Below are 23,730 nucleotides of genomic sequence, written 5' to 3' on the forward strand. Positions count from 1 at the left end.
CTACAGGGTAATACTCGAGTATACCAAACGTTCACCCAAGTCCCTAATCGCCCGACCGAGTCCGCTTCTGGCTCGAGACGACTGGTAACAAGGGGCAATGGCCAGTTCAGCCCAAAAGGCTTACATTCATGCGCAAGTAACATTTCAATCATTAAATCCTTGAAAATTGCACAATTATTTAGGTCGAGTGCGATAAAGTACACACTCGCCTAGAAAGCTCGTTTTGGAAATCATTAAAAGCACTTAACACATTAGCAAATGATAACAACAAGCCATAGAATCAAATAAGGAACACTCACCTAGAAATGCAAAATATCGTGCAAAATATCCTTCCGGATATTACCCTTAATCACCAATGAAACCTAAGGTTGAACAAGAGAACATTATTATGGTTTATCGAGCAAAACATTTAAGGGAAACAAAGAAACCCGACTAATTAAGAGTAAAACGTGTAAAGATGACTTTCAAGTAAGAAGAGGGTTGTTTGAACCCAAGGATGAAAAATCATGTTTTAAAATGGAAAACCGGTCATGGTATTGGCCTAACAAAATTATACAAGTTCAAATAGAAACCTAGCCCTCGGGCGAAAATTTGGGCAGCATGCCCTTTGTGTTTACCTAATTTTCCAGCCATTTTGGCTTCATTATTTTCCTCAACCACAACCCAACATCACACATAATCAATTCAAGTCAAGAGCCGTTCCATAGGCTCAGAATATCATAAGAATAAGAAATACAGTAATAACAAGTGCAGAAATTCAATTTAGCAAAAGACAGATTTGACGTATGAAAGCGGAAATAACTTATCCGAGGCTACGCTTATCGGATTAAAACGAAACCTATGCCGTTTCGAAGTTAAGACACAAGGCTACAATGTTCATGAAGGTCACTTAGTCCAGTTTCTAATGTAACTGGGTCAAATTCTCAAATTACTAAACCAGAAACCAATTCGTCGGCTGTTTAAACGCAGAACACTGTAATGGTCATAACTCAGTCCACACAAGTCCGAATCAGGTGTTATTAGAGGCATTTTAAAGCTAATACATAACACTACAACTTTCATGTTTTGTCCCAGAGCTAAATCAGAATGAATCCTGGTCAAAAAACGTGATAAACTGGACTGAACTGAAGAAACGGACTGCTGGGAAATACTTAAAATAGTAAGGGTATTTTGGACTTTTCACGTCCTACGTTGCTCCGATTGAGCTGAAATTTTGTAGGCACCTATAAAATGCCATTATATACAACTTTTCTTCTTTGACCTAAGGCCAAATCAGCCTCTAACATACAGATACAAATTCGGACAGAATGTTGAGCAAATTTTCCAGATTTTGGAATTTTGAGTTTCTAGTGCAACTTTCCTTAATTTCTTGGTCTAATCACTACCACAACACCTTATAAACCCTCAATTGCAACATATAAGCATCATACAACAATTTGGGCAGAATTTCCACAAGCCCTAGTTCATCAAATAAATTGGGGAAAACTTCTAAAACATGCTAATCATCCATGATTCCACCACAAAATCAAACTACTAAGCTTAATTTAACAAAATTGAAAGCAAAACTTAGAGAGATAAACTCTCTTACCTTGAATAAAGGTCACTAAGAGTAGCCCAAGCTTCCTCTTTCAAAAATCACACCACAAGCCACTAGCTAATCACTCAAGAACAAGTTTAATCGGTTTACTTTGTTTGTTTTCTCACTAAGTTGTTGGATTTGAAGATGAAATGAAGAAATTTCTCTCTTGTTCTTCCCCTCTCTCTCTCTCGGCTCCTTGGCAGAAATATGAAGAGAAATGGAGCTTAGTTGCCTTATAATAAAGCAAGAGGATTAGGACTAATGGTGTCCACAAATTGGGCAAACACTTGGACTAATCTTGGCCACAAAATTTTTCTCTTTCTTTCTTGTTATTTCTAGCCTCACATTCGGTCAAGCTTGCTGCCAAGAGAGAAGATATTTTGCTCAAGTTCAATAAATTTGTTTGGTAAGGAAAAATGGTGGTCAAGCGGTGCGTTCAAACGGTAGTGCGCGGGACCCGCCGGTTCGCGCCGTTTTTCTTAAAAACTCACGTACTAGGGTTTTTACTTCCCATTCACTAACCTTATATCATTGCCACTAGTCACATATTATTTCTCACTTAAAAGTCACTTTTAATCCCCAAATTAATTCTTACTCTGTACCGAAAATTCATCCGGCGAAAAATCGCGAAAACCCTAATTTCGCTCCAAACTTGAAACCGAAGCGTAAAACCCTATTTTCTAGGTTTATCTACACTTAATGTGAAATATTTGGGTAGTGGGCTTTGATAAATAATAATTTTCAAATAAAAGGGTATTTTTGAGAAAAATACAAGAAATATGCGAGTCCTCACATTCTCTCCCCCTTAAAAAAATTTCGTCCTCGAAATTTTACCTTCAGTTGCCTCAGACGAGTCCGGAACTTGTCGGTTGTCTAAAGCATAAACCTTTGCCGGTCCGCTAGTTCGTTTCCCTCCTTCATTCACTTGTGACTTAGCTCCATCCAGTTGCAGAGTATTGCTTTCACGTGACTGTCTCCTCGGACAGTTGCTAACTTGATGATCGCCACTTCCGCAGATTAAACATTTCCGCCCCTTTCTCCAACAATCGCTTTCGACATGATTTGCCTTTCCACAGTACCCACAGACCACGTGAGAAGCCATCTTTTGGCTTTCTTGAAAACTTTTCCCAAATCTGATTTGGCTTTCTTTTGTAGATCCTTCACCTATCGCCCCTAATGTCCATGGTGGGTGGGACAAAAAGTTCACTTTTTGCACTTTGGAAGGGACTCTCGCTTCACTTAATTCCTCCACTACACTACTCGATGCACTCCTTTTCTGGGTCTGGGGAGCTTTTATCTGTGCCTTTGCAGTCTCGATTCTTTGAGCTTTCTCAAGGGCCTCCGTAAACGTATTCACTTGTACTGCCGCTAATGCTTCTTGGAGTTCCAAATTTAATCCTTGTATAAACCGTCTTACTCTTCGCCGTTCTGTGGCCACCAATTCAGAAGCAAACTTGGATAGTTTCGTAAATTTCGTTTCATATTCGGCCACACTTAACGTTCCCTGGCGTAGTCCAATAAACTCTTCCTCTCTCCTCTCTTGAACTAAAGGAGGGAGGTATTTCTCATTAAATTCCCTTATGAAATTCGTCCATGTCCATACGGTCTGTTCTCTTTCCCATTTTGCTTTAATAACGTTCCACCACGCTCGGGCCGATCCTTCAAATTGGAACACCGCAAAGTTTACTTGCCTTTGTTCGGTGTAGTTCAAGACGGTGAAAATATTAATCATGGCCTCTAACCATTGTTCGGCTTTATCCGGATCAGATCCTCCAAGGAATTTCGGAGGAGTAAATTTCTGGAACCTCTCAAGAGCCTTATCTTCTCCGATTTCAGGGTTTCGAGGTTGATTCACGGCCGTTTGGCCTTGTTGATCCACCAGTCTTGCCAAGATATCTGTCATTTGTTGCATTACCGTTGCCATTTGGTCTTCGGCTTCAACCCTCGTTCCTTGCTCTTGTGCAGCTGTTGTTTCTCTTTCCTCTCTTGGCTCTTGAGCTCGTTCTTTCCCACGGCCACGTCCACGTCCACGGCTACGTCTCCCGTCCATATATATGTTTTCCCTCTCTTTTCTTTTCCCCCAAAAGGTAATTTAGTAAATAAACACGATAAGGTTACGAAAGTAACTATTGAGGGCACCAAATATTCAAATAAACATATACCCACATAACACGCCATACCGAGAAGATGGATAAGCAAATACACAAATACATATCAAGTTGGACAGATAACCATGTACATACAGGTATACTAACGTCATGTAGTAACAATATACAGGTAAATCAAAAGGAAAAGGTGAAGTCGCCCCAGTATCAGCCCGTCTGGTCTCTCACGTCACTTACTATCCAAACTAGATGTCCCTGACCTCTTGTGCTCATTCTAGTCAGACAAAGCCTGTTCATGTTCCCAAAATACAAGTCTCAAGTATTTAGCAGCACCTCAACTATAGAGTACTCAGGCACGAGAATCCGAAATAAGATAATTCACATCTCGAGCTGCAGTCTCAAGAGTAAACTATCTACAATCGGAATTCCTACCTGACATACCTATCTATGGTCTTCAGATACCATGAAAAAGATTTAAGGCCTATAACATTCGCAATTCATAGCTTCACTTAGTCCCTCATACTTTTTCACCACTTAGTCCAGGGTCACTCCACGTAGAAACCACGCGAAGCAGCTATAAGTTTTATCCCTCAATCGCTTAACTTTCAAGTCCAATCAAATCCCACAGTCCGGTATCCTAATCTTTAATCTAGGATACACTACAGAGATCTGAAGCCTAAGCTCTGATACCACTTGTAACGACCCCACCTCCCCCTAAGGCGTACCAGAGGGTTCGGCGGGCCGCCTGCCCAGCTCTCGCCGGGACTCAGTCGTTCGCTACAGTCCTCAATTAAAAATTGAAATAAATCACAAGAATAAATAGGGCATTGATCCAAACTTAAAGCGGAACTTATATACATTGCCAACCCAAAAGAGAATATAAACATCAAATATACAAGGGTTCTCAATCCTTCATACGTCCAGCCCGTGCCAAGCACTAGGCGAGAACCACTACAAAAGAAACAAAAGAAACAAAACTAGATTGGCTAGTCTATCTCAAGCTCACGTCCTCGCTCGCCTTCCCCTGTAAGGAAAACAAAACTAAAGGGATGAGCTAAAAGCCCAGTGAGGTTCCGAACACATAATCAGATATTCAATCCAATACATTAAACATGGAGTATCAATAATTCAAGAAACATTTACAATGGAAAGCAGGAGTAACACATTCATTAAAAGGATACGGCTCACAAGGAGCAATTCGTTATGTCGTTCATTCGTTCTCCTGACATTTCCCCTTATTCCTCCAATCATTTGAAAATACATTTTTCGTTTATCAATAAACCCTCGTTCGTTCGTTCGTTCATTCATTCATTCATTCACCCCCGTTCTGGCCGTTGGCCAGTCTCCACCAACCTACAGGGTAATACTCGAGTATACCAAACGTTCACCCAAGTCCCTAATCGCCCGACCGAGTCCGCTTCTGGCTCGAGACGACTGGTAACAAGGGGCAATGGCCAGTTCAGCCCAAAAGGCTTACATTCATGCGCAAGTAACATTTCAATCATTAAATCCTTGAAAATTGCACAATTATTTAGGTCGAGTGCGATAAAGTACACACTCGCCTAGAAAGCTCGTTTTGGAAATCATTAAAAGCACTTAACACATTAGCAAATGATAACAACAAGCCATAGAATCAAATAAGGAACACTCACCTAGAAATGCAAAATATCGTGCAAAATATCCTTCCGGATATTACCCTTAATCACCAATGAAACCTAAGGTTGAACAAGAGAACATTATTATGGTTTATCGAGCAAAACATTTAAGGGAAACAAAGAAACCCGACTAATTAAGAGTAAAACGTGTAAAGATGACTTTCAAGTAAGAAGAGGGTTGTTTGAACCCAAGGATGAAAAATCATGTTTTAAAATGGAAAACCGGTCATGGTATTGGCCTAACAAAATTATACAAGTTCAAATAGAAACCTAGCCCTCGGGCGAAAATTTGGGCAGCATGCCCTTTGTGTTTACCTAATTTTCCAGCCATTTTGGCTTCATTATTTTCCTCAACCACAACCCAACATCACACATAATCAATTCAAGTCAAGAGCCGTTCCATAGGCTCAGAATATCATAAGAATAAGAAATACAGTAATAACAAGTGCAGAAATTCAATTTAGCAAAAGACAGATTTGACGTATGAAAGCGGAAATAACTTATCCGAGGCTACGCTTATCGGATTAAAACGAAACCTATGCCGTTTCGAAGTTAAGACACAAGGCTACAATGTTCATGAAGGTCACTTAGTCCAGTTTCTAATGTAACTGGGTCAAATTCTCAAATTACTAAACCAGAAACCAATTCGTCGGCTGTTTAAACGCAGAACACTGTAATGGTCATAACTCAGTCCACACAAGTCCGAATCAGGTGTTATTAGAGGCATTTTAAAGCTAATACATAACACTACAACTTTCATGTTTTGTCCCAGAGCTAAATCAGAATGAATCCTGGTCAAAAAACGTGATAAACTGGACTGAACTGAAGAAACGGACTGCTGGGAAATACTTAAAATAGTAAGGGTATTTTGGACTTTTCACGTCCTACGTTGCTCCGATTGAGCTGAAATTTTGTAGGCACCTATAAAATGCCATTATATACAACTTTTCTTCTTTGACCTAAGGCCAAATCAGCCTCTAACATACAGATACAAATTCGGACAGAATGTTGAGCAAATTTTCCAGATTTTGGAATTTTGAGTTTCTAGTGCAACTTTCCTTAATTTCTTGGTCTAATCACTACCACAACACCTTATAAACCCTCAATTGCAACATATAAGCATCATACAACAATTTGGGCAGAATTTCCACAAGCCCTAGTTCATCAAATAAATTGGGGAAAACTTCTAAAACATGCTAATCATCCATGATTCCACCACAAAATCAAACTACTAAGCTTAATTTAACAAAATTGAAAGCAAAACTTAGAGAGATAAACTCTCTTACCTTGAATAAAGGTCACTAAGAGTAGCCCAAGCTTCCTCTTTCAAAAATCACACCACAAGCCACTAGCTAATCACTCAAGAACAAGTTTAATCGGTTTACTTTGTTTGTTTTCTCACTAAGTTGTTGGATTTGAAGATGAAATGAAGAAATTTCTCTCTTGTTCTTCCCCTCTCTCTCTCTCGGCTCCTTGGCAGAAATATGAAGAGAAATGGAGCTTAGTTGCCTTATAATAAAGCAAGAGGATTAGGACTAATGGTGTCCACAAATTGGGCAAACACTTGGACTAATCTTGGCCACAAAATTTTTCTCTTTCTTTCTTGTTATTTCTAGCCTCACATTCGGTCAAGCTTGCTGCCAAGAGAGAAGATATTTTGCTCAAGTTCAATAAATTTGTTTGGTAAGGAAAAATGGTGGTCAAGCGGTGCGTTCAAACGGTAGTGCGCGCGACCCGCCGGTTCGCGCCGTTTTTCTTAAAAACTCACGTACTAGGGTTTTTACTTCCCATTCACTAACCTTATATCATTGCCACTAGTCACATATTATTTCTCACTTAAAAGTCACTTTTAATCCCCAAATTAATTCTTACTCTGTACCGAAAATTCATCCGGCGAAAAATCGCGAAAACCCTAATTTCGCTCCAAACTTGAAACCGAAGCGTAAAACCCTATTTTCTAGGTTTATCTACACTTAATGTGAAATATTTGGGTAGTGGGCTTTGATAAATAATAATTTTCAAATAAAAGGGTATTTTTGAGAAAAATACAAGAAATATGCGAGTCCTCACATTCTCTCCCCCTTAAAAAAATTTCGTCCTCGAAATTTTACCTTCAGTTGCCTCAGACGAGTCCGGAACTTGTCGGTTGTCTAAAGCATAAACCTTTGCCGGTCCGCTAGTTCGTTTCCCTCCTTCATTCACTTGTGACTTAGCTCCATCCAGTTGCAGAGTATTGCTTTCACGTGACTGTCTCCTCGGACAGTTGCTAACTTGATGATCGCCACTTCCGCAGATTAAACATTTCCGCCCCTTTCTCCAACAATCGCTTTCGACATGATTTGCCTTTCCACAGTACCCACAGACCACGTGAGAAGCCATCTTTTGGCTTTCTTGAAAACTTTTCCCAAATCTGATTTGGCTTTCTTTTGTAGATCCTTCACCTATCGCCCCTAATGTCCATGGTGGGTGGGACAAAAAGTTCACTTTTTGCACTTTGGAAGGGACTCTCGCTTCACTTAATTCCTCCACTACACTACTCGATGCACTCCTTTTCTGGGTCTGGGGAGCTTTTATCTGTGCCTTTGCAGTCTCGATTCTTTGAGCTTTCTCAAGGGCCTCCGTAAACGTATTCACTTGTACTGCCGCTAATGCTTCTTGGAGTTCCAAATTTAATCCTTGTATAAACCGTCTTACTCTTCGCCGTTCTGTGGCCACCAATTCAGAAGCAAACTTGGATAGTTTCGTAAATTTCGTTTCATATTCGGCCACACTTAACGTTCCCTGGCGTAGTCCAATAAACTCTTCCTCTCTCCTCTCTTGAACTAAAGGAGGGAGGTATTTCTCATTAAATTCCCTTATGAAATTCGTCCATGTCCATACGGTCTGTTCTCTTTCCCATTTTGCTTTAATAACGTTCCACCACGCTCGGGCCGATCCTTCAAATTGGAACACCGCAAAGTTTACTTGTCTTTGTTCGGTGTAGTTCAAGACGGTGAAAATATTAATCATGGCCTCTAACCATTGTTCGGCTTTATCCGGATCAGATCCTCCAAGGAATTTCGGAGGAGTAAATTTCTGGAACCTCTCAAGAGCCTTATCTTCTCCGATTTCAGGGTTTCGAGGTTGATTCACGGCCGTTTGGCCTTGTTGATCCACCAGTCTTGCCAAGATATCTGTCATTTGTTGCATTACCGTTGCCATTTGGTCTTCGGCTTCAACCCTCGTTCCTTGCTCTTGTGCAGCTGTTGTTTCTCTTTCCTCTCTTGGCTCTTGAGCTCGTTCTTTCCCACGGCCACGTCCACGTCCACGGCTACGTCTCCCGTCCATATATATGTTTTCCCTCTCTTTTCTTTTCCCCCAAAAGGTAATTTAGTAAATAAACACGATAAGGTTACGAAAGTAACTATTGAGGGCACCAAATATTCAAATAAACATATACCCACATAACACGCCATACCGAGAAGATGGATAAGCAAATACACAAATACATATCAAGTTGGACAGATAACCATGTACATACAGGTATACTAACGTCATGTAGTAACAATATACAGGTAAATCAAAAGGAAAAGGTGAAGTCGCCCCAGTATCAGCCCGTCTGGTCTCTCACGTCACTTACTATCCAAACTAGATGTCCCTGACCTCTTGTGCTCATTCTAGTCAGACAAAGCCTGTTCATGTTCCCAAAATACAAGTCTCAAGTATTTAGCAGCACCTCAACTATAGAGTACTCAGGCACGAGAATCCGAAATAAGATAATTCACATCTCGAGCTGCAGTCTCAAGAGTAAACTATCTACAATCGGAATTCCTACCTGACATACCTATCTATGGTCTTCAGATACCATGAAAAAGATTTAAGGCCTATAACATTCGCAATTCATAGCTTCACTTAGTCCCTCATACTTTTTCACCACTTAGTCCAGGGTCACTCCACGTAGAAACCACGCGAAGCAGCTATAAGTTTTATCCCTCAATCGCTTAACTTTCAAGTCCAATCAAATCCCACAGTCCGGTATCCTAATCTTTAATCTAGGATACACTACAGAGATCTGAAGCCTAAGCTCTGATACCACTTGTAACGACCCCACCTCCCCCTAAGGCGTACCAGAGGGTTCGGCGGGCCGCCTGCCCAGCTCTCGCCGGGACTCAGTCGTTCGCTACAGTCCTCAATTAAAAATTGAAATAAATCACAAGAATAAATAGGGCATTGATCCAAACTTAAAGCGGAACTTATATACATTGCCAACCCAAAAGAGAATATAAACATCAAATATACAAGGGTTCTCAATCCTTCATACGTCCAGCCCGTGCCAAGCACTAGGCGAGAACCACTACAAAAGAAACAAAAGAAACAAAACTAGATTGGCTAGTCTATCTCAAGCTCACGTCCTCGCTCGCCTTCCCCTGTAAGGAAAACAAAACTAAAGGGATGAGCTAAAAGCCCAGTGAGGTTCCGAACACATAATCAGATATTCAATCCAATACATTAAACATGGAGTATCAATAATTCAAGAAACATTTACAATGGAAAGCAGGAGTAACACATTCATTAAAAGGATACGGCTCACAAGGAGCAATTCGTTATGTCGTTCATTCGTTCTCCTGACATTTCCCCTTATTCCTCCAATCATTTGAAAATACATTTTTCGTTTATCAATAAACCCTCGTTCGTTCGTTCGTTCATTCATTCATTCATTCACCCCCGTCCTGGCCGTTGGCCAGTCTCCACCAACCTACAGGGTAATACTCGAGTATACCAAACGTTCACCCAAGTCCCTAATCGCCCGACCGAGTCCGCTTCTGGCTCGAGACGACTGGTAACAAGGGGCAATGGCCAGTTCAGCCCAAAAGGCTTACATTCATGCGCAAGTAACATTTCAATCATTAAATCCTTGAAAATTGCACAATTATTTAGGTCGAGTGCGATAAAGTACACACTCGCCTAGAAAGCTCGTTTTGGAAATCATTAAAAGCACTTAACACATTAGCAAATGATAACAACAAGCCATAGAATCAAATAAGGAACACTCACCTAGAAATGCAAAATATCGTGCAAAATATCCTTCCGGATATTACCCTTAATCACCAATGAAACCTAAGGTTGAACAAGAGAACATTATTATGGTTTATCGAGCAAAACATTTAAGGGAAACAAAGAAACCCGACTAATTAAGAGTAAAACGTGTAAAGATGACTTTCAAGTAAGAAGAGGGTTGTTTGAACCCAAGGATGAAAAATCATGTTTTAAAATGGAAAACCGGTCATGGTATTGGCCTAACAAAATTATACAAGTTCAAATAGAAACCTAGCCCTCGGGCGAAAATTTGGGCAGCATGCCCTTTGTGTTTACCTAATTTTCCAGCCATTTTGGCTTCATTATTTTCCTCAACCACAACCCAACATCACACATAATCAATTCAAGTCAAGAGCCGTTCCATAGGCTCAGAATATCATAAGAATAAGAAATACAGTAATAACAAGTGCAGAAATTCAATTTAGCAAAAGACAGATTTGACGTATGAAAGCGGAAATAACTTATCCGAGGCTACGCTTATCGGATTAAAACGAAACCTATGCCGTTTCGAAGTTAAGACACAAGGCTACAATGTTCATGAAGGTCACTTAGTCCAGTTTCTAATGTAACTGGGTCAAATTCTCAAATTACTAAACCAGAAACCAATTCGTCGGCTGTTTAAACGCAGAACACTGTAATGGTCATAACTCAGTCCACACAAGTCCGAATCAGGTGTTCTTAGAGGCATTTTAAAGCTAATACAGAACACTACAACTTTCATGTTTTGTCCCAGAGCTAAATCAGAATGAATCCTGGTCAAAAAACGTGATAAACTGGACTGAACTGAAGAAACGGACTGCTGGGAAATACTTAAAACAGTAAGGGTATTTTGGACTTTTCACGTCCTACGTTGCTCCGATTGAGCTGAAATTTTGTAGGCACCTATAAAATGCCATTCTATACAACTTTTCTTCTTTGACCTAAGGCCAAATCAGCCTCTAACATACAGATACAAATTCGGACAGAATGTTGAGCAAATTTTCCAGATTTTGGAATTTTGAGTTTCTAGTGCAACTTTCCTTAATTTCTTGGTCTAATCACTACCACAACACCTTATAAACCCTCAATTGCAACATATAAGCATCATACAACAATTTGGGCAGAATTTCCACAAGCCCTAGTTCATCAAATAAATTGGGGAAAACTTCTAAAACATGCTAATCATCCATGATTCCACCACAAAATCAAACTACTAAGCTTAATTTAACAAAATTGAAAGCAAAACTTAGAGAGATAAACTCTCTTACCTTGAATAAAGGTCACTAAGAGTAGCCCAAGCTTCCTCTTTCAAAAATCACACCACAAGCCACTAGCTAATCACTCAAGAACAAGTTTAATCGGTTTACTTTGTTTGTTTTCTCACTAAGTTGCTGGATTTGAAGATGAAATGAAGAAATTTCTCTCTTGTTCTTCCCCTCTCTCTCTCTCGGCTCCTTGGCAGAAATATGAAGAGAAATGGAGCTTAGTTGCCTTATAATAAAGCAAGAGGATTAGGACTAATGGTGTCCACAAATTGGGCAAACACTTGGACTAATCTTGGCCACAAAATTTTTCTCTTTCTTTCTTGTTATTTCTAGCCTCACATTCGGTCAAGCTTGCTGCCAAGAGAGAAGATATTTTGCTCAAGTTCAATAAATTTGTTTGGTAAGGAAAAATGGTGGTCAAGCGGTGCGTTCAAACGGTAGTGCGTGCGACCCGCCGGTTCGCGCCGTTTTTCTTAAAAACTCACGTACTAGGGTTTTTACTTCCCATTCACTAACCTTATATCATTGCCACTAGTCACATATTATTTCTCACTTAAAAGTCACTTTTAATCCCCAAATTAATTCTTACTCTGTACCGAAAATTCATCCGGCGAAAAATCGCGAAAACCCTAATTTCGCTCCAAACTTGAAACCGAAGCGTAAAACCCTATTTTCTAGGTTTATCTACACTTAATGTGAAATATTTGGGTAGTGGGCTTTGATAAATAATAATTTTCAAATAAAAGGGTATTTTTGAGAAAAATACAAGAAATATGCGAGTCCTCACATTCTCTCCCCCTTAAAAAAATTTCGTCCTCGAAATTTTACCTTCAGTTGCCTCAGACGAGTCCGGAACTTGTCGGTTGTCTAAAGCATAAACCTTTGCCGGTCCGCTAGTTCGTGCTTTCTTGAAAACTTTTCCCAAATCTGATTTGGCTTTCTTTTGTAGATCCTTCACCTATCGCCCCTAATGTCCATGGTGGGTGGGACAAAAAGTTCACTTTTTGCACTTTGGAAGGGACTCTCGCTTCACTTAATTCCTCCACTACACTACTCGATGCACTCCTTTTCTGGGTCTGGGGAGCTTTTATCTGTGCCTTTGCAGTCTCGATTCTTTGAGCTTTCTCAAGGGCCTCCGTAAACGTATTCACTTGTACTGCCGCTAATGCTTCTTGGAGTTCCAAATTTAATCCTTGTATAAACCGTCTTACTCTTCGCCGTTCTGTGGCCACCAATTCAGAAGCAAACTTGGATAGTTTCGTAAATTTCGTTTCATATTCGGCCACACTTAACGTTCCCTGGCGTAGTCCAATAAACTCTTCCTCTCTCCTCTCTTGAACTAAAGGAGGGAGGTATTTCTCATTAAATTCCCTTATGAAATTCGTCCATGTCCATACGGTCTGTTCTCTTTCCCATTTTGCTTTAATAACGTTCCACCACGCTCGGGCCGATCCTTCAAATTGGAACACCGCAAAGTTTACTTGCCTTTGTTCGGTGTAGTTCAAGACGGTGAAAATATTAATCATGGCCTCTAACCATTGTTCGGCTTTATCCGGATCAGATCCTCCAAGGAATTTCGGAGGAGTAAATTTCTGGAACCTCTCAAGAGCCTTATCTTCTCCGATTTCAGGGTTTCGAGGTTGATTCACGGCCGTTTGGCCTTGTTGATCCACCAGTCTTGCCAAGATATCTGTCATTTGTTGCATTACCGTTGCCATTTGGTCTTCGGCTTCAACCCTCGTTCCTTGCTCTTGTGCAGCTGTTGTTTCTCTTTCCTCTCTTGGCTCTTGAGCTCGTTCTTTCCCACGGCCACGTCCACGTCCACGGCTACGTCTCCCGTCCATATATATGTTTTCCCTCTCTTTTCTTTTCCCCCAAAAGGTAATTTAGTAAATAAACACGATAAGGTTACGAAAGTAACTATTGAGGGCACCAAATATTCAAATAAACATATACCCACATAACACGCCATACCGAGAAGATGGATAAGCAAATACACAAATACATATCAAGTTGGACAGATAACCATGTACATACAGGTATACTAACGTCATGTAGTAACAATATACAGGTAAATCAAAAGGAAAAGGTGAAGTCGCCCCAGTATCAGCCCGTCTGGTCTCTCACGTCACTTACTATCCAAACTAGATGTCCCTGACCTCTTGTGCTCATTCTAGTCAGACAAAGCCTGTTCATGAAATTTCTGGGGCTCATGACAACTTGTCCAACCACACGTGTCATGTTGTGTTGTTGTTTTCGAAAATTATGTAGGCCGAATTTGGCACTGTTATTAGATCGATTGAATGTCGAGACTTTTTGACTCGTGTCTCCATCCCCTTGCCAAAACGCACCTGGAGGCTGGAGTGCTGCCTGGAAAGTAGCTGTGACAATTAACACTGCTACAACTAAGATAAAGCTGCGCATTTCCAGGGACATTTCCTTGTCCACGTAAATTAGGTATCCGATTGGTTTCTCAAAGGGACCCTGTTTTAATTTCAAAAACTCGTGGAGGAGTTCCTTCTCAGGGAGGTCTTTTGCAGATCTACCTCCTCGATTTTTCAAGAACTTTTTTATGTTCCCGGAAATAACAGAGCGCTTAGCATTTGCGATGTCCCAAGCCGTCAATCCTTCAGAATTCAGTGAATTTATTTTGACTTTTGAACTTAACTCCCTCACAACCTGTACAAGGAAAAGTAATTTCATCTATTAGGCCTAATAACGTTATATAAACAGAAGCCGATAATACCAGCCTATGACCATAGCTATGTATTTTGTCCCCCCATAGTCAAAGCCTTTTGCATCCAGTAATATTTTTACCTAATGAAATGAGCTCTCTACCCACCCTATTCAAATTAGATTGTAGTACTGTTGGAATTGAGTATACATATATTGCTAAATGCTACTCAGCTAAAGGGTTCTGAGGCTACTACAATACATGAACATGTTTTCTGGTAGGCAAACATGATCGATTTTACATAGTGGTTGCTGCATGATCGATTTTACATACTTGGATGCTATAGGAAAAAACAAGAAACATGTATACCTCAAACTGTTCCGTTGCTACTGCAATATGCAATGCAGTATTTCCATCACTGTCCTTGAAACGGAGCACCTCTTCTTTGTTCCTTCTCGAGAGCCATCCCAGGAGGACTTTAAATGCATCGAACTTTCGCTCTTGTACAGCAATATGAACAGCAGACTGGTGCTCATTCGTCAAATCACTGATGGATTTCGGACAAGCACACAAGAACTCAGCCAAAAGTTCCAGATTATTTTCTCTGACTGCATAATGCAAAGGAGTCATCATTTCCCTCCCTTTTACTCGGACCAGCTCGGCGTCTAGCTTTATCAGCGCCATCGCAGTTTTGTTTTTCCCGGCCCTCTCTTCAGCGAGTTCATGTGCTTCTGACATTACTGCCAGATGAAGAGGGCTTAGCCCTTGAGGGTTCAGCTTCTTGGCAAATGACGGCATCAATGCCGTCAGTTCAATGGCAAACTTAGTTTGCCCAGCTTTTGCAGCTTCGTGCAAAGGAGTGTGAACAACTTGGACTTTGTTGACGCTGTCCAAAATTTCAGGTTCCTTCTCAATGAGCTTATACAAGGCATCAACATTGCCCTCTCTGCTAGCAGCGTTAAGATCTCTACGAGCAGCGTTAAGAGCTTCTCTACGAGCAGCGTTAACAGGAGCCTGCTGAATCAGATCATACAAGGCATCAACATTGCCCTCTCTACTAGCTGCCATAAGAGCTTCCTCCATGAATATTCCACTCTTTCTAAATATGGGCTTCTATATATAGTCTAGAAAAAGAATGGCCAGAAATGGAATTATGACTAGGCTATAGAATAGTTTCAAATTAAGGAGCAGCAAAGTATACTTATAAAACTGGTGATATCTGTTTGGAGACGCTCTATACATTGATTAGAAGTTGTATATTTATAGTACCTGTTCAGAGTAGAATATTACACATGCGTGTGATATAGATAAAGATAAAGATAACGGTACGGATTGATAGAATAAAGTAATCACTTGTGGCGCACGCATGTTTTGTATGCTGCACATAAGAGAGTCATCTGTTTTCATTAAAAACCAAGCTTAGTGCGTAAGTACCTTGACAAGTAATTTGGAAATGAACTGAAAAACTCCATAAGAAGGACTTATCTTTTCTAGGATGATCAAATGTGGTACTTATTGTCAATTTTATTCAAATAATGATCTGAGCTTTTTTTAATTATGAATGTTTTCTAAAATTATGAATATTTTTAATAATTCCTTAGAAGTTAAATGGACTCTTTGATAGAGTTCTTACTAAAACTGCTTTAGAAAAATCTTTATTGATCTATATCTATTTATAAAAAAAAAAGTATAGAGTATGACGTATATGCACTAATTGAACCAATGACTATTCATCATGAGTCTATAATTGAATCAATTTCATACTGGTTTCAAACTAGAGAAATGTTGCTAAAACTTCGTTTGAAACAATGTGGATTGTTATTTTTTAGAGTTTCGTAGGAAAAAAATATTGTTATAACAATTTGATGTATGTGAAATAAAAAAGTAATTGAAAAATATATTCATGAAAAATATAAAAAAATTTTGTTAGAAAACTATAATCCAAACATTGCAGCACGATGTAATTGGGTCCATCATGCGAAAGATATTAGAATCAAAGTTTTGGTTTTCATTTTTGTTGGTCGTGTCATAGTTTTGGTGAAAGATTTTATCATAGTTTTGGCTTTTATTGTTACTGCTCCTGTCATGCCATGCAAATTGCCATTATCTATTTTTTTTTGCGCAAGATAAACTACATGAGGCGTAACTTTCTCTAAAACTGGTTTACTAATGAACAATTTACCAGATGGAGTGGTTTAGTTACCTTTTTATGGCTTGTCCGGAACACATACTTTATACCGACAAAAGTCGAGTGATTGACTTTGAGTGGAACACAGTTAAATAATATATACGAATCTTGGCACAGCAGGATCGAATAGTTGAAGCAGATTAAGAGAAAGCGTACTTTATGTATCTTCATGCCATTTGGATACATTTTTGTTTTTAACACAATTTCATGAGTTTCTTATTGAGGACTTTTGTCGTAAAATGTCGTCATTTGTTTGAAAATATTATCATTACATACAACCCTCAAATTTGAGCAAGTACATGGGTTGGGGAAGAGAATTTAAGGCAAGCTAGCAACCTTAGAAATGTACATGGCTTCAATTTGAGCTTTCAACAAATAGAGCTATTCACGAAGATGTTGATATTCGACTAGTTCGAATTTAAAAAAAAAAATCAATTGTTTAATAAACGAATGGAATGCAGACATAATATTAGACTCATTTAATAATTGAGTTGAATATAAACCTGTTCGTGAGTTATTTGAATAGTTCGTGAACACATATATAATTATAAAAATATAAATACATTTAATATTAGTAAATATATATATTATATTTTACTAAAAAGGTAATTATACATAAAATATATAGTAGTATTATTTATTTTCTTAAAACCAAGAAATACAATTAAGCTTATTCTAAATAATGTACTACTCCTTCCGTCCTAGAAAGTGCATTGCATTTCGGGACTTGCAATTATTATCAATAGTGCAAACTTTTAAATGATTCGGATTTAAGTTCCGGTAATACGCTGCTTAACTTTCAATGTATTCATATATGGTGAATAATAAAAAGGTCACTAGTTGTGATAAGACATGTGGGATCCAAAAGAATGAAATGTCTCCCGACTGCTTTAGAGGGAAGTGTCATGTACGATTGTTATTTGCATTTCATGTGAGAGTCATGCACTATTAAGTGCAATGTTTGTACTTGGTAAGTGCATGATTGAGCCCCCTAAAAGATTGAAAAGAGTGGGCACATTAAAGGGTATGAAACAGAAATGTGTGAAAGTTTTCATTGTCAATTTTGGTAAGTGACAATCATTTTGAAACAGATAAAAAAGGAAAAAAAAAAGTACAACACTTTTAATAGGATGAGGGAGTATTATTTATTAAAAATTATAATTAAGTCATCTCCAAACTCAAATTCAAGCTTGAGTTTGAGGTCGAGGTCGAATTCAACTCGTTTAGTTGAACAAGCTCAGTTCAAACTCGAATTCACATATTTATACAAATAAATAAATCGAATTCGAATAACACTTGAAATTCGTCTAATATTCAAGTCTAATTCGAACCTTAGTCATATAATATACAAATAGAGTCTAAACACTAAATATTCGCCTCAATTTAACTCATTAAAAGCTCTAGCTTCAACGCCTATCAATCTACAAGCAGTGGAAATTTATAAGAAAAACTTAAGAGCAAGACATTTGTAACACAAAGCATAGGCCACATTCACGACTATCTGTTACTAGTAATATTTTGCATGCTCAAGAAAAAGAATAATGTCAAATTAAAAGTCTTGTAAGTTAATATTTTTATCTTTGAAAGTCACGCGAGCAAAAAAAAAAATGGCACTAAAAATTGCTAAAATAGTACCTTTGAACCTTTTTCTCACCAGGTTCCAGTTTCTTCCTAAATGATTTAAACATTATATGTTGAAAACATTAGATTAAATAGGCCAAAATTTATATATATATACACACACATATATACTTTTTTGAGGGCTAAGTTTAAATTTCTTACTTTTTTAGAGGCTTAATTGAAAAGTTTGACTACTTTGAAAGGCCAAAAAGCGCAATTGGGCCAGTAATCGGGGCAGATATCATATAGGGTAACGACCCACCCGAATTAATTGCCAAATCGGGCCATAATATGCCCAAATGTAGACTTCCACATCTTTGCTTCCCTCTTTCTCAGCTGCTGCTGCTATGGAGGTCGCTACCATGGCTTCTCATTCGTTCCCGCTCGCAAGATTGAAGCTATCGCAAACGTGCTCTTCACGCGCTCCAACTTCTTCTTCCTCTTGTCTTACTAAACCCTCTCTTCCATCTACTCCCTTTCTCTCCTCTTCCTCTATGGGCGGCTCCGTCTCCGCCGCCTTCTCCGGCCTTAAAATCCGTCCCGCTTCTCTCAACCCTTATTCACCCTCCTACTCTCGCGGGGGCAAACGTGGCGTCGTGACCATGGTAAAATTTTCCCTTCTGTTTCCCTATGTATTCTTCTAAATTGTTATTTATTTATTTTTATATTTTTATTGATGCTGTAGTTGCTAACGTGGAATAGATAAGAAACTCTAATGTTGATGAAAGTGGTCTTCATTTTTAGCATAATTTTAAGTTTTGAGAAGGTGGAATATGTGAATTTTTTGGCACAATTTGGAATATTAGTAAAAGGTAATTATTTCCACTATTCGTGAATTACGTATCTGAAAATGAGCTTGAACTGTTGGTTTGAACTTGCAGCATTTTACTTCTGTTGCTTACTTTTTACATGGCATGGGTTTGAGGAGATGTTAAAAAGGTGTTTGAACAGGAATTGTGGATTTTTGAATGAAATATGCACGTTTCAGATTGTAGAAATTTTTATTATTTGACAATTAGTTGTTACGGAAATTTTCAAGAAATTTGATTAAAAATGTAGAATCAGAGAAATTGAGAAACTTTTACAGAAACAAGAGTAAAGTGGCGGAACCATGACATGATTTGAAAAGAAGTTGTGCTGTAGCCTCTTTCTGTGAGATGGCCAAGTCTTTTTGCATCCAAGTTGTTGATCGCATACACGATCTATGGTTATTGTGGTGATTTGATAGCTTCAGATTCTTAGGTTGAATTATTGAATTTTTGTTGTCACCTTTTATAGCTATTTAAGCAACAAAGCATTTGATCTCCATGTTAGTGTCTTAGCTCTTTTGTATGCTTACCCTGTCTTATTTCTTCATATAGGTCATTCCATTTTCAAGGGGAAGTGCATGGGAGCAACCTCCACCAGATTTAGCATCTTACTTGTATAAGAATCGTATTGTCTACTTGGGCATGTCATTGGTTCCATCTGTCACTGAACTTATATTAGCAGAATTTCTTTACCTTCAGTATGAAGATGAGCAAAAGCCAATTTATCTTTACATAAACTCAACGGGGACAACCAAGGTTAGAACCTGATATACCTACTATCTTAAAAAATTTATACGTACTTTTAAATTTATGATTGGACCTTAATAAAACTCAGACTCTTCTTGGAGGGTTCGGAATCTGAAATTTTTTTATTTTAGGCCATTTCTGGGTGGATTCTTTATCCCGTTCTCTAAAAATGTAATTTGCTTGACTAATATGCATTTATGACGAACTTGGGCCTGAAGGATCTGGGAACTTTTGGGGCTTGCTGAAATTTAGCATACTCATGTAAAAGTTGGATGTGAAAATGCAGAGAAGAAATATGCAATGTGACTGACAGTGTGTGCTTTCTGTTGCAGGATGGAGAGAAGTTGGGATATGAAACAGAGGCTTTTGCAATTTATGATGTCATGGGGTAATGAAATCATTAGCTGCTCCTAATTGACAAAATGTTCTGATAAGGTTGTAATGAGTTTTTAAATTTGCATGCGTTTCAGAAATGCCTTCTGCAGAGCACAACTTAATGTAACATATTGGTTTCAATTATAAGACCGTAAATAGTATGTCAATAATTAGTGCAAAAGAATATTGACTAATTCAAGACTCTTTCTGCTGCTTAATGAGTAGTTGATAGCCATGGGTGTAGTTGTGGCATCTGATCCTGCCATTGCACTCAAAGCCCATGCTTATTTCTTGTGCTGGGCATTCGATGTAACTCATTTAAATTTAAGAATTGGTGATTTTGCGTATGTGGATTTTTGTTACTTTTATGAAACAAGTGAGACTGTACGAAGTTACCCAAAGTATCTATTTTAGTACCAAATGGGGAGCGGAGAAACTTTTCTGATTGAATGTACATATCTCCTTTAGATTCTTAGGCAGGTCTTAATTTTCTGCACAGGTATGTGAAGCCACCAATTTTCACACTCTGTGTTGGCAATGCTTGGGGAGAAGCTGCATTGCTCTTGGCTGCTGGTGCAAAGGGAAATCGTTCTGCCTTGCCCTCATCAACTATAATGATAAAGCAGGTATTCAGATTTTAATGGCTTCCTTGCCCTTTTTTTTTCTTTCCTCATTTTTCTCTCGTTACATTCTAGCATTACCTTGGTGTCTGTCTCTGTCTTTCTGTGTAATTATGTACGAAATGAATTTACGTGAAAAGAGTAACAAGAACAGGAAATTAGTCTGAGATTGTAGCATGAATAATGAGTAGATACTTTTTTGTGCCAACATGCAGATAGTTGTTGTCATCATCCTTATCTTATTAGTACTAGGGGGGAGTGCCCGAGCATCGTGCGGATGTTTGGAATATGTGATTAAAGATGATTTTTCATTGAACAAAAAATAGTACATTTTGAAAAAAAAAAAAGTCATTAAATATGACAAAGTTAATAATAGTATATTTTAATTGCAGCACACACTTGTACAATTTGTTTTATCAATGCTTTTACAATTTTATCATTCCCAAAAAGCCCCTACAGATGTCAGTTGAAAATCGCTCCAGAGCAAACATAAGTTGTTTCAAACAAAGGAATATCCTCCAACAGTTAGTTATAGCAACGTGTTAAGTGTATAACGTGTTAATATGTCTTTGTGTTAATTACACAACAAAAGCCACACTTCAATTAAATGCGTCTATAACATCATTTCAGTAATTACACCAATACATAAGCTTATATGAGTTATTTTCGAAGCAAAAACGGTTGCAAAATAATTTCATATTCCAGAAATACCCAAATGTCTTCATAAATCAAAGTTTTAAATGCATCAAATTGAGGGCATTTCGGTAAATATACCTAAACACATGCTGCCCTTAGTTGTACCAAAATTTTTAAAACATTCCACATTTTAAAAAGATTCCTATTCATGCGGTTGAAATTCAAACTCTCTTTGACCACAACTCATTCTTATATAGTATAAGGATAATTGTTATAGCTGTACGTGGTGCTCCTGATTGATATTTCTGTAAGACACAGAAAAAGAGAGAAGATTTTATTTTGAGATTGTAGCTGCAAAATTAGTACATTATTTTTTGTGCCCTAGTGTCGTCGAAATGGTTATCAGCCTTGTTATTAGTAGTAATAGTTTAGCTTGGTTATACTTCCTTATGGATGAACTTAAGATATTTTATCTTTTTTTGCAGCCAATTGGTAGATTTCAAGGTCAAGCAACAGATGTTGACCTTATGAGGAAAGAAGTAAAGAACGTGAAGGCAGAGCTGGTAAATAGACTCTCATTTATGTCGTTGTTTCTCCTGTTTACCTGTTATTACATATTGGACACCTTTGGACGGGACTGCTTTGCGGTACTTCCTCACTTGTGTGCCAAAACGGCATGCCTTTATGAGTGTCTTCTCTACTACCATTATTTTGGCAAGCTCATGTTTACTGTGTCATCTGAGATTTCTAATGCAGAAAGTTGAATAAGCTAGCCTGATGTCCAGCTTTCTTCCTTTCTATCTTTGCACTTGTATAGATAGTTATTACGTGTTGCTCTTTCTTTATACTCTCCATATCACGATGTTTTTAATTCCAGCAGACTGACATATGTGATGGCAACATGGTGCCTACCTTCATGGTTTTTCATTAGACTACATTCTTGCGGCTGAACATGCTGTCCCTTTTACCTTTTTGTGAAGGTCAAACTATATTCAAAGCACACAGGAAAATCGCTTGAGCAGATTGAAGCTGACATAAGGCGGCCGAAGTACTTCAGTCCAAGTGAGGCTGTTGAATATGGAATTATTGATAAGGTACTCGAGAAAACCAATTGACTTTTAATGTAATTCGTTTTTTAGCTTTCGGGCAACTAATAGTACATTATCTCGTTTTATTGTGAAGGTTCTTTACAATGAAAGGGGCAGCGAAGATAGAGGAGTTGTATCTGACTTGAGGAAGGCACAACTTATTTGAAGCCATTGTAAAAAGGATTGGTGAAACAGTTGGTAGCTTCAAGTTGCCTTCAGGGTGTAAATTTTCTAGTGAAGAATATATGAAAATTTCATACACGAATAGCACACCTGTTCTGCAGTGACAGTTACTTCTGGCATTCACCTTTTTCCGGCAATTCATGAACAAGGCTATTTCTCTGGGTGAACTCCTTTGTCAGCTTATACTTAGTTTTGCTGTATCATTAATGTGGTTCTGCTTTCCTGTTGCTTGTGATTCGGTTAGCCGATCACTTGGTTACAAAGGATTTTACTGCTCGGTTTCAAAAAATTATTGTCAACATTCCTTTAGATGTTTGCCTGGAGTTCAGAGAATTTGTGTACTTCAGTACTTCACTTGAGCATTCCAGAAATATGATGCTGTGTCCTTGTAGAGCTTTAAAAGTTAAGGTTTTAATGTTACAATTATCTTATTGATGATGCAAAAAGTACTTCATGTCATCATATCAACACTGAGGGTCTGTAATTATAGACGCAAGAAAGCATGCTGTTTTGGCACTTTCAGTAGTGTCACTCTCTTCTGAGCTTATTCACTCCGCTTCTCCATATTCGCCTGTGGCTTTTGTTAAAGTACTTGTTGCCTAATTGGAGCTGATTGTCATGATAGGCGCTATATGGAGATTGCGTACGAGCTGTAGTCCACTATCCTGAATTACTACTTAATCCTTTTCCCAGATTTACGTCACTGGGACATCTGGAAAGTTTCGGAAATGGGTGATTTGACAATATGTTGCGTTTGTGATCACTTTTTGCCCGCCCCTTTTTTGGTTTATCAGTTAGAGCTGCTGGTTTGTTGGTGTCATGTTAATTTTCTTGATGCTTGGCTTGCACTTCCCCCACATTCTTCGGCCTTTGTACAAGTGTAGCAAGGAGATTGCAGTGGTTCCACACTTCCACTTCCACTTCCACTTCCGCTGCTGCTAATCATAGAATTGCCTAACAGAAACTTCAAACTCTGTCCATCCATCATTCCTATTCTAACTTCTAAGTGGTCTGGACCCAGAAAATGAAAGAGCATGCTTCCACCATCTTCAGCCTATTGATTGTTCGTTCTCTTATTGTTTTGCTTTTAAGCCGATTGCGAGTTCTTTGTTCAGTGCATCAGGAACCTGT

The 23,730-nt window shown here is 38.5% G+C and overlaps 2 protein-coding genes across 2 annotated transcripts; one reads left to right on the forward strand and one right to left on the reverse strand.

The window, feature by feature from the left end:
* Positions 1 to 9,149: 9,149 nt before the first annotated feature.
* On the reverse strand, positions 9,150 to 15,546 carry LOC140012833 (ankyrin repeat-containing protein BDA1-like). The gene is made up of 3 exons (XM_072061157.1): positions 14,703 to 15,546; positions 13,796 to 14,338; positions 9,150 to 9,173 (listed from the first exon to the last, which is right to left on the reverse strand). Exons 1-3 carry the CDS (start codon positions 15,414 to 15,416, stop codon positions 9,150 to 9,152), a joined length of 1,281 nt encoding a protein of 426 aa, XP_071917258.1. The 5' UTR covers positions 15,417 to 15,546.
* A 2,876-nt stretch (positions 15,547 to 18,422) lies between these two features.
* On the forward strand, positions 18,423 to 23,163 carry LOC113706968 (ATP-dependent Clp protease proteolytic subunit-related protein 4, chloroplastic). The gene is made up of 7 exons (XM_027229082.2): positions 18,423 to 18,746; positions 19,503 to 19,706; positions 20,030 to 20,085; positions 20,572 to 20,698; positions 21,814 to 21,891; positions 22,309 to 22,422; positions 22,511 to 23,163. Exons 1-7 carry the CDS (start codon positions 18,489 to 18,491, stop codon positions 22,580 to 22,582), a joined length of 909 nt encoding a protein of 302 aa, XP_027084883.2. The 5' UTR covers positions 18,423 to 18,488; the 3' UTR covers positions 22,583 to 23,163.
* The last annotated feature ends 567 nt before the right edge of the window (positions 23,164 to 23,730 follow it).

Source organism: Coffea arabica, chromosome 8e (genome assembly GCF_036785885.1).
Source record: "Coffea arabica cultivar ET-39 chromosome 8e, Coffea Arabica ET-39 HiFi, whole genome shotgun sequence".
NCBI classification, from domain to species: Eukaryota; Viridiplantae; Streptophyta; class Magnoliopsida; order Gentianales; family Rubiaceae; genus Coffea; species Coffea arabica.

Coding starts and splice junctions, on each gene's coding strand:
- LOC140012833 (XM_072061157.1), bottom strand. CDS start 15,416: ATGGAGGAAGCTCTTATGGCAGCTAGTAGAGAGGGCAATGTTGATGCC. Junction 14,339..14,702: donor TAGCAACGGAACAGTTTGAG/GTATACATGTTT, acceptor TTCCTTGTACAG/GTTGTGAGGGAGTTAAGTTC. Junction 9,174..13,795: donor AGGGACATCTAGTTTGGATA/GTAAGTGACGTG, acceptor TGGTATCTGAAG/ACCATAGATAGGTATGTCAG.
- LOC113706968 (XM_027229082.2), top strand. CDS start 18,489: ATGGAGGTCGCTACCATGGCTTCTCATTCGTTCCCGCTCGCAAGATTG. Junction 18,747..19,502: donor AACGTGGCGTCGTGACCATG/GTAAAATTTTCC, acceptor TTCTTCATATAG/GTCATTCCATTTTCAAGGGG. Junction 21,892..22,308: donor AGAACGTGAAGGCAGAGCTG/GTAAATAGACTC, acceptor CTTTTTGTGAAG/GTCAAACTATATTCAAAGCA.